The sequence below is a fragment of the Eufriesea mexicana genome, unplaced genomic scaffold, assembly GCF_001483705.2.
Source record: "Eufriesea mexicana isolate 0111107269 unplaced genomic scaffold, ASM148370v2 scaffold1030, whole genome shotgun sequence".
Classification (NCBI taxonomy): domain Eukaryota; kingdom Metazoa; phylum Arthropoda; class Insecta; order Hymenoptera; family Apidae; genus Eufriesea; species Eufriesea mexicana.
The window spans coordinates 960,364-979,583 of record NW_016909159.1 but is presented as its reverse complement, the minus strand read 5'-3'; the positions used below and the strand labels follow the sequence as shown (position 1 = coordinate 979,583).

Genomic DNA, 19,220 nt, shown 5'->3' with positions numbered 1-19,220 from the left:
GTCATTGTTGGACGACGCGGGATGCATGCGTTTAGACCTAAGTAATTATAAGATAGATCTCTAAACTAAGTATATCATGTGCGCGCTGCCTGTACAAAGGTAAACTACCTAACTTGGAGCGAATATATACAATTCATATTTTTCCTCTCTTATCCCTGCCGTTTACCAAATAGAACATAACTGTTCTTGCGATAATCGCGATTGTTCTTAAATACCGACTAGCCTGCGTGACGCAAATTTTCGAACTTTGCCAATTAATACTTATTACTATACCCTTACAATTAGTGGCTGGCTCTTGCATATAAATACTACTCATGTTTGTCAGTCTCCTGTGATAAAAAAAAACATTAGTCAGTAATATTTCGTATTAAATCTTTAATCATTTACAAATCAGTCAACCAAATGGTTCTTTTTTCTAATAACCAGCAGCAGGAAAGACGTACCTTTTACCTCCTTTTAACGTTGTCTTTATTGGCCCAATCAATTCCACATGCCACAGCCCCATTATTACTGCTGCTTTTATAGTTTCCAAGTTCCTATAGATATTTCTATACATTTGTGCCTTAATACAACATTTACACTCTATATTCAATTTATCTTTAACTTTTATAATTATTACCTATTATCTTTTTCCCTTGATACATATGCTGCCTCTTTTTTGTTTCTTGATGCAATGTAATATGCATTTCCTCTTCTTTTTGCCCTCATTCAATCCTCTCTCATTTCTTTATGTACCTCAGCTCCATCATTCTGAAATTTAACACATTGGCGATTATCATTAACTTTGACCACTGATATTAGTATTTATTTAGATCAAGAATACAACATGCCTTTCAATCTCGCTATATTCTCTATATTTAGTTGTTATAAGAGGCCATCATCTAAATTAATTTTATTCCTTTTTGTGTGCCTATCTTCATTTCCTGAATCTTTATTTCTATCTTGTATGTCATATAGTGAGCCATCCTAGAATCCAATAGACATATCATAACTTACATATTTGTATTGCTGCTTCAATTTTTTCTTGCTATAAAATATAATTCTTGGCCTCTTTTGGCTCTATGCTCGTGATATTCCATGAGTCCAATTTTTTTCTGTTGCACGTGCCGATTTATTTATTATTTCTGCATGCGGTCACTTGTCCTTTCACACACACTCTGGATATTAGCCTAAACGCACAAGCCAAACCCGAGGCTGCTGTTTATTGCTACTTACTCATTTTTGATGAACGGGCTACGCGTTCCCATGCACTCTGTATTCATATCCACACAAAGGATACTGTCAACCAGACGATAACCTATACAATATATGGAAGACATTTTAAACTTATTACTAACTGCTAATTTATAATTAATTAATGACTAATTTATAACCAACTAATAACTAACTTATAACTAACTTTAAACTAGCTTATAACCAATATTTCAACTGGTGCGTAGCTCTTAGCTTGAGACATAATCCGAGAGTCCTATGCGAGGCCTAACAGTCAGAATCACACGCATGCTCCATACCTCGGCTCTATGCAAACATAACCACATAACTGCCAAATGCTAGAGAGGCAGGCAGGCACGCTCTTGCAATAATTTCGACTGCAAGGCCCATCCCCCGGTCGTGTGCACGGATTGGCACCCAGGACGACTAAGGTCGACGGACTCTCGTATTACTCCAGATGCCTCACCAGCCCGAGGGCCACCAGAGATCCCGATGCATGATGAGATTGACAGTGGCAGAATGAGAGTCGGAGACGAGTCGTGAGAATGACTTACGAGGCGTGGAGTAGTCGAGTACACGGGAAGTACGTCGCGTAGGCTAGTCGATACTTAAGAACAATCGCGTTTTTATATTATATTATTAACTTTTATATTTTCAATGTAAGAACTTTCCAATATATTTTTCGATATAAATTTGTCCTTAATTAATTAATTATTAATGATTATTCTACGAAGTGTTTGAATTATTGTCGAAGACGCCATTGGTCTTTCATTAATTACTATCTTCTGCGTAATCAATTTATAACCTTCATGCACGCATTATATAAACAATATTCTGGGGTGTCTTCACATATTACTTTTGTTCTAGTTTATAATTGTGTATTTACAATGGTTTCATAAACGAAAGATGAATACAAAATAAAAAATATATTGAAAAAATTATGCACAGGAATCGAACCCCAAGTCCTCAATTTTAGCAATATCGTATTATAGCAGATCGTCACCGTTACGCTACAACTTAAGTTGAAATGTATTTGAAATAAATATATAATTACGGAAGTAATAAAACTTTAATCGACGATATCTACAAACCTGCAAAGTTTCAACTAAATCGGTGACCCGAAGGACTTGCACTCTCCTTGTAAGATGAAGTATTACACGAAAAGGTAAAAAGATTAGAAGATTTATCCTTATCTTAAAAGTTAGGTAGGAGTTTACTTTTTGACAACTTTATATTAAAACGTCATTGGTACTTATGTATCGAATAACAAAATTGTTTCAAGTTACAAATGATTTAAAGAAATGTCTTATAATTTTGCAATTATATAAAAAAGTACATGACAACATTTGCATGTTATACATATAAGAAATAAGATCTACTAGACGATGATTTTGGTGTCGATTGCGCCTAACTACGGCCCTGATGGAGTTAGGATGTTCCAAAGATCATGCCAGATTTGAATTTTACGCCATTTGTGTGATAAAGTTGCTAACGAAAAGAAAAGAGCGTGACAGCTGACAGTTCAGCACAAAAGAACAACGCGTCTTCATTCTTAAGCAATATTTACAATTTTTAATTAAAAACCTGTTTTCTATCAAAATTAGTTTTTGCGCGAATTTTAAGACACCCAATAGTTGTACGAACAATGACTGCCGTGGCGGCAAAACCTTGTTTTCGTGTTGCCTATATATATTTTACCATCCTGTAAACATTCAAAATCATGTTAATACTGTTTTCGAATAATTTCTTCTTCAGAAAAACCTACAGAATACGTTGTTGTATAGTAAATTCCTGTCAGATGAAAAATTTTCTGTAAAAATACAAGAATATGCACAGAAAGTACGCTTGGCGGCTCATTTTTAAATTTGGTGACTAATTATAATTATTCAGAAGCACAAATAATTATAATTATAGATATTAATAAACTAGAGATTTTCTTACCTAACTTGTAAGACAATAATGAATCGCCTAGCGTTCTCACTTTTTATATAGTTTTCAGTTCATTTTATCCTAAAATCGTGCATTTTTACATAAACCTATAACTTTCAAAAACCGAGAGTGATAAAGCAATTTCACTTATGGATTCATTTTCAAAAAAGTAAACACTACAAGAATTACCTAATGGATGTTATAGATTAAAATTTGTATTGAACAGTATTATTGAAATAATATACTACTCAAATGTTACCAAGATTATGTTAAAGAAATTTTGAATGCTTTAGTTTAGTTGAAGAATTTACTAATTTTTTAGTTTGATGTTGTGTAGATATAATAAAGGAGAATATTAATATATTTTAATATTATTCATTAATAATTCTGTCAAACGCAACATTGTTTAATGAACAATATCTAGTCTTTAAAATTTGTAGTACATAATTAGATTTTGAATATTTATTTTTATAATACTATTAACAATAAATAATGTTTGTATTATAGGAAAAGTTTAAACATTATAAAAATACAATTAGTAAAAATGGTTTATTAAAATTAAGAAATGGATAATAAATGTAAGTAAATGTAAGTATAATATACAGGAAATCATAATGGTTGAATGAATGATTAAAAATTATCTTTTTTCTTGAATGTAATCTTGTATTGTCAGTATTTAATATACTAGAATATTATTCTTTTATAAAGTATATCAATATGTAGCAGAATAGGTGAAGAATTTAAATAAGATGTTCTGAAATTATTTTGATGTATCGAATAAGTATTATGTAATACAACATAAAGGATATTAAAATAATTGCATTCAGTATAAATTTAAGAATGCACACATAAAACATAGTATAAAATATAAATACATATATATTGTTTACTTACATGCACAAGTGATTAATAGTATATTGCAGTACCTTGATTAAATAATTAAGGTCAAATGGATTTAACAATTAAAAATTCTATAAACAGAAACAAATTCTTTAATTCTAGTTATAATAATGATTCATTTATAAAGAATAAAGTTAACCATTAAAATTCCTTTGTGCACAGTTCAATTTGACAGTCGTTTATGTTGTGAGATTTATTAGATGTTAGAACTTATTACATATTACTTATATTGATATGCTTAGCATATTTTATTATAAATAAATGTGTTGGTATCCGATAAATCGAATTTCAGTATTTTTCTTTAATGTGTTTTATCATTTCATTTAAGGTTATACTTCATCTTTTTAATTAAGGTTATAAATTGTTGCATTAAATTTAGTTATAACATACTTTTCTATCATTTTACCGTTATATAATATTTTCTCTTTATAATAAATATTTTGACTTGTATTTTAAATATATTTTCAATTGTGATTATTTTAAGTGCATGTAATATAAATACAATAAATTGTTATAGACAATATGACTTGTATTCTTTAGCAAGTATTTTTTTAAGTATATTAACATTTATGATTATAACAATCTGATTGAATGTAAATTTTTCAATAATCCTTGATATTGATTCATAAAATTTGTTATATTATTATAGAAAAACATAAAAGTATATTAACTATGTATAAAAGTAACGAACATGAAACCTTGGAGAAAGAAGAACTTCAACTGCTTAGTAAATCGGTAAATATGCAATATTTAGTCTAGTTATATTATAAAATAAACTCATTCGATACAAAATTAAGTACATCACTCAACTGCATATGGAAAAATGTGTATAATATAAACATTTAATTTAAATTTTATTTAGGAATGACATAACTTTGAATTTTCAATTTGTACTTTGATTTTTATGTATTTTACACATATATTGTAATACGTATGTAAATCCTAGGTAATAATGATACAGGATATATAATTTTTGTTATTGAAAAGTAATATAATATGCACCATTATTTTAAGATGATAGAAAACATTCAATCTGAAATTAAATTAATGTTATTTTTCAAATAAAATGATATTAAATAATACAAAAATTGACTTGTCTATCATAAATTTACTTTTACTATACTATACAATTATTTTTTTAATATTTTTACATATACAAGTACTACAAATTTTTTAATTTCTTATTTATTACTAATAAAAAGGAACATTAATATTATATTTTATAAATATTTTACGAATAATATTTTTAATAGGAATTAATAGAGAAAATAATAAAATTGAAAGAGGAAAACAAGGAATTAAAATTAGTAGCTAGTAAAGGAAATGAAAAGGCAAAGAAGAAAGATACTGTGTGTACATCACAAAAATTATTTGATTTCTCAAAGTATGTAAATATATTTAATTAACTAAAGAAAAAGATATTGTAATCTTAACATTATTATAATATAAACTACTTGAATTTTAGATGCAATAAAAGACATATACTTTTAAAATTTTATTATCTTGGATGGAATTATAATGGTTTTGTTGTACAAGAAAGCATTGATAATACAATAGAACAGCATTTATTTGAAGCATTAATTAAAAGCTGTTGTATAGAATCACGTGAGACATCAAATTATCATAGATGTGGAAGGACAGACAAAGGTGTTAGTTCATTTTCACAAGTGATTTCCTTAGATATAAGAAGTAAATTAAATCCAACGGAACAATGTAAATTAGAAAATGAACTTCCATATTGTAAAATATTAAATAGGCTGCTTCCTTCTAATATAAGATGCATTGCGTGGTGCCCAGTACCTAATGATTTTTCAGCAAGATTTAATTGTAAATTTCGAACCTACAAGTACTTTTTTCCAAGAGGAAATTTGAATATAGATGCTATGAATAAAGCTATTAAATATATTATAGGAGATCATGACTTTCGAAATATTTGTAAAATGGATGTTGCCAATGGTGTTACTAATTATGAAAGAAAAGTTATTAATGCAGAAGTATGTATGTATCGTGAAAATTTTAGAAAAGTCTTAGGTAACTATTTTATCTGAATTAATTATATTTACTAATAAAATTGTATTTATTTATATATTTTAAAATCAGTTTTATTTAAATGTGTGTCTTACTGATAATTTACTTCATTGGGAGGTTATATAATGATTTATTTATTTAGTTCGCTTATATATTTACATTTGTTTACATTTGCTTATATAATGGTATAATGTTATATGTAATTATTTATTTATAGAATATGATATATGTCAATTAATTATATCAAGCCAAGCATTTTTATGGCATCAAATTCGTTGCTTAATGGGCATTTTGTTACTTATTGGACAAGAAAAAGAAGAACCTGAAATTATTTTAGAACTTTTAGATATTGAAAAATGTCCTAGGAAACCACAATATAATCTTGCTCATGAAGCACCATTAAATCTTTGGTATTGTGAATATGATGCTAAGGAGTGGTACATTGATAAAGATGAATTAATATACACAATCAAACTTTTACAAAGAGATTGGACTTTGAATACAGTAAAGTAAATATAATTCTAATGAAATATATATTTTATTCTTTACTAAAAAGTTATTTTGTGAAAAATGAACTAAAAATTCGTATAATGATATTTATTCAACTTACCGATAAATTTGCTTTCATAATTATTTTAACTATAACTTCGTCAATTTTCGTTATCTTTTTTTACCTTTTATAAAATATTTTATATATTATATAAAATTAAGTAAATAAATAAAACAGAATTGAGTTTTTAACTAAAGGTATGCATGTACTCTCTCAACATATGTTTTTTGTTTATATTGAATTTAACTTTTAGTATTTGCATCATTTACAATTTTTATTTTTTAGTTCATACAATGATGAAATTCATAAAGAAATATAATTATCTTAAGTTACTTTTTTGTACTACACATTAGAAGATAGAACTTTAGGACAAAATTAAGTATTAAAAATCAATTTTTACGTAATAATTCAAATGTAATGAATTTCTCGATGTTTTATTTATATTTAAAATATTGCGCTTTTCTTTTCGGAAATCGTAATTTTTCTTTATGTCCTTTTTTTTTCTATATCTTAAAAAAAATGTAAAGTATACAAAGTGTGTTTAGCAGACGATATGAATTTTTCGTTATAATTTATCGCAAGAATTTGTAAATTGTAAATTATAAATTAGTAAATTAAAAAATAATGAAATACCATGTATGATAGTACAATGTAACATATATTTGTTGCTGATTCAACATTTTCTTAAAATATGGACTCTAGAAATTGTTAAAATATTTTTTGTAATAGACTGTATAATTACATGAATTTAAATAATAACACTTTTTATAACAGTTGCATGAATTTAAATACTAATGATTTTAATAATATTCGTGCAAATTTCTATAATTATAATTTTCATAAAATTCTGAATTTTTAAATCCTTATAATAATATTGTCAATATCAATTATGTAAATTTAAATAATAGCAATTTTAATAACACTGATATGAATTTGTATAATAGTCTCATCAATTTCTGAATACTTTAAATATTGTTTAAATCTTAAGCTATATCTCTACATGGTACAAATAAATATATAATAGTGCTTTTGATTAATAACCTCATTTTTAACAGATCGGTCATGATTGAAAATATGTTATCGGATTTGGAGGCTTCAATAGATTGCAAAGATATGGCTTTCCAGAGTGATTGCTTATTACTTGGTGTACAAAGTAAAGTGTATCAACGTTTAATGAAGCGGCCCACTTGTGGTTAGTATCTAAATACGATAATTTTCTTAAGTCTCGGCGGAAATAATATTAAAATTGGAATTATTTTTATAGAGAGCTTGGAGAGCAAAATAAAACATTATGAAAATAAAAAGAAGAAGAAAGAGTAATTTATTTGGATCGTGATGTATAAAAATTACAGGAACTATAAAATTAATTTAAAAAAATCTATTATTGTTTTCATAAACTCAAAATAAAGCGTTGATGACTCGATTATTTTCTATTGATAATTGAATGTTATATATAAATATATAATAAGAACTACAGTGATATAGTAACAAATTTCAGACAAATTTTCCTGAACAGCATTACTGTTTCTAGACAATACAACAAATTTTTGTTTTAATAAAAGCATTTTGTATATTTATTAAAATTCTAATAGTTGTTCTTTAGGTCATATTCTGTGTGGAGAAATATCTCCTTGGGATAATTTATAAGCAAGAATAATTTTATTATCTAAGATTTGTAATATTTAAATGATCTGCTCCCCCCCAGTCCTGCAATTCTCTTCCATGTAAAATAAATTTAATGGAATAAAAAGAAATATATCGATATTAAGTATTTCAAAATGTAATTTTAATTTAATACTTAATTGTTTCTTGTAATTCATATATTTAATATATTTAATAATATTTTTATAAGTATATACAAATTAATAAATATAAAATAAAAATAAAGTAAAATAAAATAAAATAAATTAATATAAATTATATTTTATATTTCAAAATGATTTGAAAAAGAATCTGCTTTTAAATTAAGTCAAACTCTTCACACGAAAAACAACCTAATGTATTTATAATTGATGGATACACTTTTCATTTCACGAAATGATTTATTTCCCATTTGATTTCGTTGAAAATAATTGGTTCTTTAATATCTAGCTTCGTATGTTTATCATTACTGTTTCTTACTCTCACTATGACTGCAATTGTTGCTACACATTATTCCAAATGTTATTTCAAACACAAATTTTCAATCGAAAAATGAAACTTATGTTCCGAAATAACGAATTTTTCCATTTATTATTTAATTAGCCAAATAAAAATGTGTTATATCAATTGGAACACACTATTTGTCGAATAATAATTAAATTAATATTATGATTTGAAATAAATTTCGTCCAGGTCTATTATAATTGTACCATACACTTATCGTCGATGTGATATCGTTTATTACACGATTAAAAGCGAAGTAGCATGTTCTATTCTCTTTAGAATCTTCTATTTCCCTTTAAACTCGATGAAATTACAAGAACGAAGAACAATGTCTTCGATGTGCCACGAGTTCACTTTACAAAATTGATCGCAACAATCTGGACGAAGCTTTAGCTTTGTTTTGGTCTCCGTTTCGATCCATAGAGCTAGAAGAACATGCGCCCTCGCTTCCTTCGGCTCTGTACTTGCGCCGTTTCAGTATCACACGTCTCGAGTTCGCATTCTGTTGTTTTCTCGCCACTTTCCTCGAGTTCGAACCTGAAGAACAGAATGCGAAGACTGATGAAAACTCTTAATTCGTTCTAAAATGGTCAGTTGAACACTGGAACTGGTCCAATAAACGATGGTTTCACTGAACTGCTGAAAATTCACATCCAAAAAGGTACATCTTTCACACTGTTCCATTTTGGATATTTATTTACTCGTATATTTACTTACGAAGTTCAAGGTTTGATTCACTTTTGGTTTTCAATCACATTTTTCTTGCCCATGTATGTTCATATTTTTGTAGTTCGACTTTATTTTTTAAAATTGGTTTTACATAATTTTAAAAAAGGATATTTTTTTCAGTTTGAGGATTGTTATGGTTAAGAATGAAAATAATTTGTTAATTTTGTTCCGAGATTTTATGACTAGTAGAGAAGGTAAGAGTATGGAACAGGCTTGAAAAACATATTTCTTTGTTTTAATTAAGTAGATAGTACCACAGATGGTATAATAGACCTAACATTGCGTGTATTTTTATCATAGCAGGGGTATTATGTACAGTATAATATACAGAGTATTATATATAATGTCCCTTTATCATTTCCGTGTCACTCGCAACGTTATCGATAGAGTATTGAAATTGATCACAGTGCATGATAGGAATTGAAGTGCATTCAAATAAAGCATTCGATCTTGGTTACAGCCTTTGATTTATTTATATTAAAAAAAGGAAAGAAGAGGAAATATATATTTCTTAATGCATGTTGAATTATATAAGAATCTTATTTTGTTTATTATTTTATCTGTTTAATGGACATAGATGCTGTTAAAGGTAGATCACATGTGCATCAAGATATTTTTTATCTTTTCTACACTGAGTATGATAGAATGTGATAATATGCCATGCACGTTCAACACGATGTGTACGTGCTGGTTTCAAGACGACGAGGATTTCACGAAGATGGATATTAGCTGCCTGGGAATACCTTTTGCTAGGTTTCCAGGTAAGAGTTAGGTTATCCAAAAATATATTATTATTTTTAATTGTAGTCAAATGTCGTCACCCAAATGAAAATATTTTTACTTTTACTCGGTAGAATATTTTCAAATAATTGTTATTGCTTTTTAACAAACTCAGAAATTATTATATGTTGAAAAAAACATTTTACACTCAATGTTTTATAAATATTTAACACTTCGGTACATGACCTCGCTTTATGGGAAAAATCGATTGCAGAAAATCAATATTAGAACTATCTTCTATATATGTATGTAATTTGCATCCTATTTTAAATTTAATTTAAAAAGCTATTAAAAAAAAATTTTGTATTAAAATAAAATTATGCGAGTTTTCTTTCTTCGTTGCTACGTTATAAAAGGAAAAGTGAATTACAAATAAACAATGATGTATCTACTTACTAATTTTAGAAATACTTAAATATAATATATATATATAGATAGATAGATAGATAATAATAATTACAAATAAATGAAGACAAGCAAGAATCTATAGTCACGTTCCTATGCGAATAAAAATCAATATTAATTTTGTTAAAAGGAACTGCATATTTTCAATAATTGCAAAATTAAATCAAAAATGTTTTGACCCTTTAGGTAGTTCTGGCATGAAAATAATATTTAGCAATTTATATTATTTTGTAATAATTAATATTAATTATATTTATTATATAATATATTTATATTATTTTAATTTATATTATAGAGTTATTTACCTCTTTTTAATTTCATATGTAGTATCTACTATAAAAACATTGTACTTAATAACAGATGTCTCGGTGAGTTACGTGTCTCAGCTGGATGTAGTTGGATCTGGAATGCAAACACTGGACAATGACGCGCTAACGAGTTCGGTTGGTGTCAAAGCTCTGGGGTTGATGAGCAATCGATTGTCCAACATTGGCGATTTATCCCTTTCGTAAGTTAGTATAATCTTTGAAATTACACACTCTCGATGTTTGCATGCTTTTGCTTTATTTTATAAGCTCGACTTCGCAAAGACTTTTTCGAAATTTTATGTGATCTGATTTTTGAACTGTGTATAATTATACTAATTTTGTTTTAATTAAATTATGTGGTCCAAGTCAAAAATCCAAAAGAAATGCTTTTATCACTTATTTTGTATCGCCTTCGACAATATTACAATAAATATAGCCATTTTTTGGCAAAATAACGAAACATCGAAATCGTTAGGAAAAGTTTCATAATTCATTTTTCAATTTATGACGCGTTTGATATTCGAAATTTTTACTATTTCGAAACGAACCATTAGTGACTTAGGCCACTCCCATAATCACCGGCACATTTATCGTGTTACAAAAATGTAATTGAAAATGACTAAAAGCCATAAGATTTATTAATTACTTCCAAGTGTGTATCTAATTCTTTGTTTAGGAAAGTATATTTTTGAATTATACGAATATAATTTTGTATGCATATATTTCTCGCCTAAAATAAAGAGCATTTTCTTAAGAGTTTATGAAATCTCTTAATTGCAATAACCCGCATTTTTACAATTTTTCCTTAAGACAGAAAAAATTACTAGAGTGTTTTGAATCTTAAATGTGTTTCTTATTAGAGGTATCGCTGACAGTTTACGTTCGTTGGACCTCAGCTATAATGCCTTGGAGGACGTGCCATTTAAGGTCTTTCGTAACCTAAGGAAACTAAACTGGCTCAACATGCACAGGTATATATGTATATAAGAAATTCAATTTGGAAACGATTTTAGTTAACGTAAATAAAATTACTAACATATACTCATACATGAAAGTATTTTCAAATATTTACGTTTTTTACGTTTAACAGTTTTAAATATGTACGTTAAAGTGACATCTTTAAAGGGATATGGTAAATGCAGTAAGGAGAAAATCCCAAGATTATATTGGTAAAATTGGAAAAGAATTCAACGATATTCGTACGATATTTAGATAAGTACAATATATTGGATATATGGGCCGTGGTGGCGCTAGTGAGTTAACTGGGAAATCGTCTTAAGGTTGTAATAAGCAACAAAAGATGAATCAACGTCATAGTAGAACTTCTTCTTTTTTAATTTGTGATACTTTTCACTAATATTATACCTTTTTTTATGAAATATTTTTATAATTCACCGATACTACGTGAATTGTTGAATTATTTTCCAAGTTTATTCATATAATTTCAAGAGTTCCTTCTTGCTGCATGAAATACATAATCCTTCAAATACTTTCATGCACGAGTGTATTAAATTATCTTATCGATAATTTAATCGAGATCTAAAGACACGTATGTATGTGTGCCATACATAACCTATTTAAAAAAATCTCGAAAACTCAAATTGTGAATTTTATCGTATAAACTTAATTAAGATATCTTGAGGATGATTAACAACTTAAAAATTAATGTATGAACTCGAATAAATTAAAAAAATTTGTTCAAATTTCAGCAATCACTTAACGTCACTGGACGGTGACTGGGGACACTTGAAAGACACACTAACGGACGCCTTCTTTGGTGACAATTCAATCATCGAGTTACCAAAAATATTCACTACGTTCGAGTCTGTAGGCTGGTTGAATCTCGACAACAACAACATCGAGGAACTTTCAGAAAGCAGTCTACCTCCCAACATACACACTCTAAGCTTGAATAGCAACCTTCTGAAATCCTTTCCATCCTCTCTGAGATCGTTAAAACATCTCAAGTGGTTGTATCTAAGAGGAAACGATCTGAAGACTCTCGAACTGCCTGATTTTCAGAGTTCAGATCTCGATTTGATCGACGTCAGTGAAAATTCCATCGAATGTATCCGTACACCCAGTCTGACTAATCGAACCTTGAGGATCAAGAACTTCAACTTGGACAGCAACAAGTTAGCATCGTTACCAGCCGGCATTTTTGATCGTTTAAAGTCCGAAAGGATTTATTTGTCCTCGAATTCCATCAAGAACGTCGACGATAATGCCTTTCGTGGACTCGAGAACATGTTGGAGTACCTGAATCTGGACAACAACGACCTACCCAATGTTCCTGGAGCTGTTAGTCGATTGAAGAAGTTATCTTACTTGTTTCTTGCTAATAACGATATAAGGAACATATCTGGGGACGACTTTTATGAATTCGCAGGGAATCTGAGGGTACTCTCGTTGGCTACAAATAGCTTAGACACTGTTCCAGTTGCAGCTCTCTCTAGGTATCTTGATCTTTAAGTCGCTTGTGGATTCGACTGATCGATGTTTCGAGTTAATTCCGTTTGTTTCTATCATTTGGTTGCCAAGAAGTTGAGTTATAATAGTTTCTTTACTGCTTTCTGAGGGGAGTATAGATTATATAATGTTGGAGAACTGAAAGATTAACCCTTTGCGCTCGAAGATATTTGTGCTATAAAGATATAACAATTCGAAGCTTTTCTTATATTTTTCTGAACTCGCTGATACCATTTATGGTAAAATGAAATAGGGGAACTACGTGTATTTCATTTCAATATTTCACGTGTAGTTACTTCTAGTTTAGTTATTGCCTCATATTCGTTATTTACTTTTTTAGGTATTACAACAAACGGTAACTGGAAGTTACCCCTTGAGTGCAAAGGTTTAATGTATTAATGTCTAGGTAGTATATATACAGGGTGGGTCACTAAATACTACCATTTAGTAGTTATCTTTATTATTAAATGTAACAAAAAATGTTTAACACGGTTTTGAATGATTTCTAGGGGGGCACATTTTGATGGTACTAGTTTTCTAGTATGTGTATGTGTAGAGAACATCTGAAGATCATTGCTGTTCTTTTTAAATGTAATAAAAATATATTGGTATAAATATACACCTTGTATATATACTAATGATATGTAATAATTAGAAGAAGAACACTGGAAATTTTTAGCACGTATATGTTACTGCAGAATATTTTAGTATGTATTTTTACTTTATTTTGTTTGTATTACATATATTATCTTTATAGTTAGATGTTTTAATATTTATGTTATGTACTTTTTACTTTTTATATTGAATACAAAATATTCAATTCTGTTTAATTGCAGAATTATTCTTTTCTTTTTTTGCTTTTTTCCACTAATCCTGGAAAATTTTTCTACAAACATATTAAATACAAATATAGATAAAAATAAATGAAGATGAATAGCCACGTTTGGTATTTCATGAAACAGGTGTCAAAGGCTACTGCAACTCAATCTGGGCTACAATAAAATCTCTCATATTCAGCCAGGTGACTTCGAGTGGTCAGAGGACTTGGAAATCCTTTTGCTCAGGAACAACGTTTTAACGAAACTCAAAAATGAAACCTTCAAAGGAGCAAGTAAGTTTAAATTCATCTACTGCAGTTATTTATACTCCTGAATTTTATCTTCTTGACCTTGATGCATATTTTCTCTCATTTTATTGCTTCATATAGTTTATGTCCATTTTGCAAAATACATTTTTGTGTACTATGTTTCTAAAATGTAAAATGTAAATGTAAGATTGCAATAAAAAATACGAAACTAAGAAACATTTTGTATAACCTTGCAATGAGACATGTCCAAAAGAAAGTCAGTACCAAATTCAATCAGACCTTCTATTACATATGCAACGAAAAATGTCAATATCGAATAAATATTCTGCGTGACATTGTAATAAATTCCCCAAAAATCCTTAATCTCAAATTAATGCTTTCAGAAAAGCTGAAGCAGCTCAGTTTGTCCTTCAACCACCTAACAGAGCTCGATGAGGATTGCTTCATAGGCATCGAAGAGAGCCTCGAGATCCTCGAACTGAGCTTCGCATTCGCGACTGACGTGTTTCCTCAGAGGGCACTTAGGCCCCTGTCGAATCTTCTCTGGCTGGTCCTAGACAACAACAACTTCCAGACTATCGACGCCACTGCGTTCTACTCGTTCCAGCAACTGCGCTACATCAATCTGGAATCAAACAGACTTCACTATCTGCCGGAACGAATATTCCTATCCAGTGTGCATCCCGAGTTGAGAGACGTGAAACTCGGTTACAATTTCCTCGAGGCCATACCGGAGTTTAGCTTCCACAATCTGACCGATTTAATGTCTTTAGACTTGACTGGGAACAGAATAAAGTTTCTCAATTCGGACTCCATCATGGATTGCCCGAAATTGATCACAATATCGTTGGCTTACAATCGGATCGTCAAAATGGAGAAAAATGCCTTCTACGGTTTGCCCAGTTTACATTTCCTGCATTTGGAGTTCAACAAATTGACGGTTCTAGACCTGGATGCGATATCGGAGATCGGTGGCCCGGAGTTTGCTCTCAATGTGTCCTATAATGCGATTTCGATCATAAATTCTGGGGGACTGATGAATAATTTGACGAGATTGGATTTGAGCTTCAATAATATTAGTCACTTACCGGCGGATGCGTTTTATGGGACGCCTGGACTGAGTAGCTTGGATCTCCAGAGCAATTTCATCTCTGTTCTTGAACCAGGTGGAATATTTTATCATAATATTAACGTTTTCCAGTTTCCTGTGTGAGTAACATAGAGATTAGTTGTGAGAAGTGTTTCAAAGGAACGATATGACATGTCAGGATGATTGTCAATCTCTGTCTTGACGTCTAATAGTCGTCTATGTTTCAAATGCTTGGAATCTTTCAAATCCTTGTGATCGTGATCTTTGTAACTGTAAAAACAAGAGTCTAAGATCAGTTACTTTGATTGATAGTTCCAGTGTTAGCTATTTTTAATTTATTAATTATATTCGAACTAAAAATTACTTTGTAGTCTCTTCTATTTAATTAAAGGCACTATATAAATCATTCTAGGTACCTTCACATTGAAACGTCTAGAGACGTTGAATCTACGGAACAATAAGATAGAAAACTTAAGGAGGCAATCTTTTCACTGCTTAGAACTGCTACAACAGTTAGATCTAAGTGGGAATCAGATCACCCAATTGCCCACGGAGCAATTTCGCAATCTGAAGAATTTACGAATCCTGAACCTGTCTGCGAATAAGATAAGATCTCTACCCAAAGACGTTTTCGAAGGAACGAAATTAGAGATCCTGGACCTGAGCAGCAATAAGTTCACCGTGGTACCGTCGCCATCTTTCCTCGAGGTTGGCTACACTCTAAGGGATCTCAATTTGGCAGATAATTTCGTGGACCACTTAGACTCAACTGCTTTTCCAACTTCGCAATTGGTCTCCCTAAATTTGGCACACAATAGGCTAACGATTCTGCCAGACAATTCGTTCGTCTCTTTGGGGAAGCTTTTGAGCCTCAACGTGTCGCAGAACGTTCTTCAAGCGAATTTTAAGGAGCTTTTCCATTATTTGCCTGGATTGAGGCAACTGTTTTTGGCTAATTGTGGCCTTAGGGATATACCTCTTCTCCCATTGACGAATTTAAATGTCTTAGACCTGTCTTTGAATCACATTGATTTGACATCTGACAAGCAGTTCCAGTATTTGAAAGATTTAAAAATTCTGTGGTTAGTGAATAACTCGTTGACTTCTATGCCGAATGTGAAGTTGAGTATTCTGAGGGAACTCGATGTGTCGGGAAATCCAATAGAGGTGAGTTGTTTGATTGTTGTTTTTAATCATTTATACTGTCAATAATATATACCAGCGGTTCTCGACCTTTTTTCTTTGCATATCATCAACCAGAATATGATCAAGTTACGTACCACTTTGTAGGTATCTGTTCATTGCACTATACTCCATTGTACGTAATTAACAAAATTTTATATAAATAATTTGGTTCAACTCATGTATCACTTGGAAATGAACTACCAGTTCTAAATATACCACGCGGTTGAGAACCACTGGTATGTATGATAAGCAATGATAATCGTTTTGATATTTTTTTATATTTACTCTTATATCAATTATTTCTATATATATTATTTCTATACACATTTTTTCTGTATATATAATATATAATATACTACATATAATATTTTAAAATATATGTTTAACATAAGCTAACAGTGTTAAACTAACAATTAAAACACCAATTTAGGAGTTGACAAAGGAAAGTTTTCTGGGATATCCAAGGTTGGAGAAGCTGAATCTAAGAAATTTAAATAAAACCAGATCAGTAGACAAAGATTGTCTACGTATTTTAAAATACCTGAAGCATCTACGAATTCAGACATGGCCTGAAGCAGATGGTTTCCATCTTCGAGATTTATTAACTGGATTACCTCTAAGAACTGTGGAGATTCAAGTGACAGAACATTTGCTGGAACATCAAATACAAAATGCTTTTACGAAGCAGTTGAGAGAATTGACTATTTCTGGAAGTGATCTTGAAGTTATTTCCTCAGAAGCATTTTCTACTATTGAAGGTGGTGAACTGATATTGAGAATCAGGGACACTCGAGTTCGCAGGCTGCAGTCAGATATGTTTCTATCCCTGACAAAGAGACTTTCACAATTGACTTTGGATTTGAGGAACAATCATATAAATGAACTCAGTCCTTCGGTTATTTATGGAAACCTTTCATGGGAGAGTGTTGGTACCAATATGGTTGCTGGTGAGTAAAGTGATTATTCAGTAATTAAGTATATTGAAATTTGTGCACATATGTACTAATCAAGGAGTCAACTCTGTTATATTATAGAACTTGTAAACATCTTATGGACCATCAATTACATAATAAATAAAAATAACTTATCTTTCAACATAAATAAATTTAGATAATAATAAATTGACTATAATATGTACTAAAAAGTAGAAAAATTTTTACAAACCAAAGAAAATTCATTAGATATTTAAACAAAATTCTTATGATCATTAAGGAAAAGTTATTTTTTAAATTTAATTATTCAAGGACAAAAGGACACAATTCTATTATTATTTTTTAGGAGGTTTACAGGTATCGGGAAACCCTTTAGAATGCGATTGCGAGATCGCTTGGCTTAGTTTATGGTTGCGAAGATGGCTTCGAGAATCTCGACAAATCCACACAGCTTCTCAATCAGATGCCCGGCAGTTGAGAACCATTGCTGGGAGAGCCGTTTGTACCGAGACTACCCCATCTTATTCTTCTGACAAAGTTTTATTGACCTTAGGAACCCCTCACACTGCCTGTCAAGCCTCTGCCCTTAGCTCTGGTAACTATGAGAGACTGGCCACCACCTGGTTGGCTTTAATGGACATTATGCTCCTAACAATAGTGGCCTACTAAATTGTTTAATGTATGATGGAATGAAAAGGTGATTATTGATTCATCACCTTTCAAATATTTTTTATTCAAATACATATTTCATATAGGAATTGATGATTAATATAGTTTTAAATTTGATTCTTGAATGATTTGATAAGATCATTTAAGATAATTGTAAGAATATTTATATTTGTAAGGTATACTAAACAATTTCTTTAAAAAATTAAGATTGAAGCCAATATGAAATTCATATTGTGGTTATTATTAGATTTATTTTTATTTTGTACTAATTATGACATTATTCATTGTGAAATATTTATGTAGAAATTAATTACAGTTATTTTTATAATTTCAATATCTATTTCCACAATTTTCTACAATAATCATATCAATTACATTATTATAGCATTTGCAAAAGGAATAGAGGTTGCATACTTTTGTACACTGATGTTTTTAAAATTTTTACCATACTCTTATAGTGATAATAGTTTTTAGAAAATTGTTACATTTTATAAATCTTTGACTCCATAGTTACCATTATGAACTGTCAATTTATATTAGTAAGAAGACATGCGCACAAATGATGTTATATTTATGAGTGACAAATTCAATATTAGCTGTTTATTCATCATGTTACTACTTAATATTTGTTTAAAAAATAAAGAATTTTTTATAACTAATATTTTATAAATGATTTTAATGAATCAATCTTGTTAAAGATTGAAGTTATGGAAACTTACTTTAAATAAATTAACATTGTTTTAATAGTCAAATTAAATTGACAAATAAATTTTTCAGAATTTAAAAAGTTTTTTAAAGTATT

General features: G+C 29.5%; 2 protein-coding genes across 2 annotated transcripts; both read left to right on the top strand.

The window, feature by feature from the left end:
• The first annotated feature begins 4,713 nt into the window (after positions 1 to 4,713).
• LOC108547437 (tRNA pseudouridine(38/39) synthase) lies at positions 4,714 to 7,939 on the top strand. Its single transcript, XM_017899966.1, has 6 exons — positions 4,714 to 4,776; positions 5,295 to 5,425; positions 5,507 to 6,072; positions 6,287 to 6,578; positions 7,675 to 7,811; positions 7,884 to 7,939. Exons 1-6 carry the CDS (start codon positions 4,714 to 4,716, stop codon positions 7,937 to 7,939), a joined length of 1,245 nt encoding a protein of 414 aa, XP_017755455.1.
• Positions 7,940 to 9,347: 1,408 nt separating this feature from the next.
• LOC108547440 (chaoptin) lies at positions 9,348 to 18,418 on the top strand. Its single transcript, XM_017899969.1, has 10 exons — positions 9,348 to 9,425; positions 10,071 to 10,254; positions 11,039 to 11,186; positions 11,847 to 11,957; positions 12,696 to 13,442; positions 14,418 to 14,566; positions 14,926 to 15,708; positions 16,045 to 16,799; positions 17,248 to 17,764; positions 18,096 to 18,418. The coding sequence occupies exons 2-10, from the start codon at positions 10,071 to 10,073 to the stop codon at positions 18,416 to 18,418; spliced, it is 3,717 nt and encodes a 1,238-aa protein (XP_017755458.1). The 5' UTR covers positions 9,348 to 9,425.
• The last annotated feature ends 802 nt before the right edge of the window (positions 18,419 to 19,220 follow it).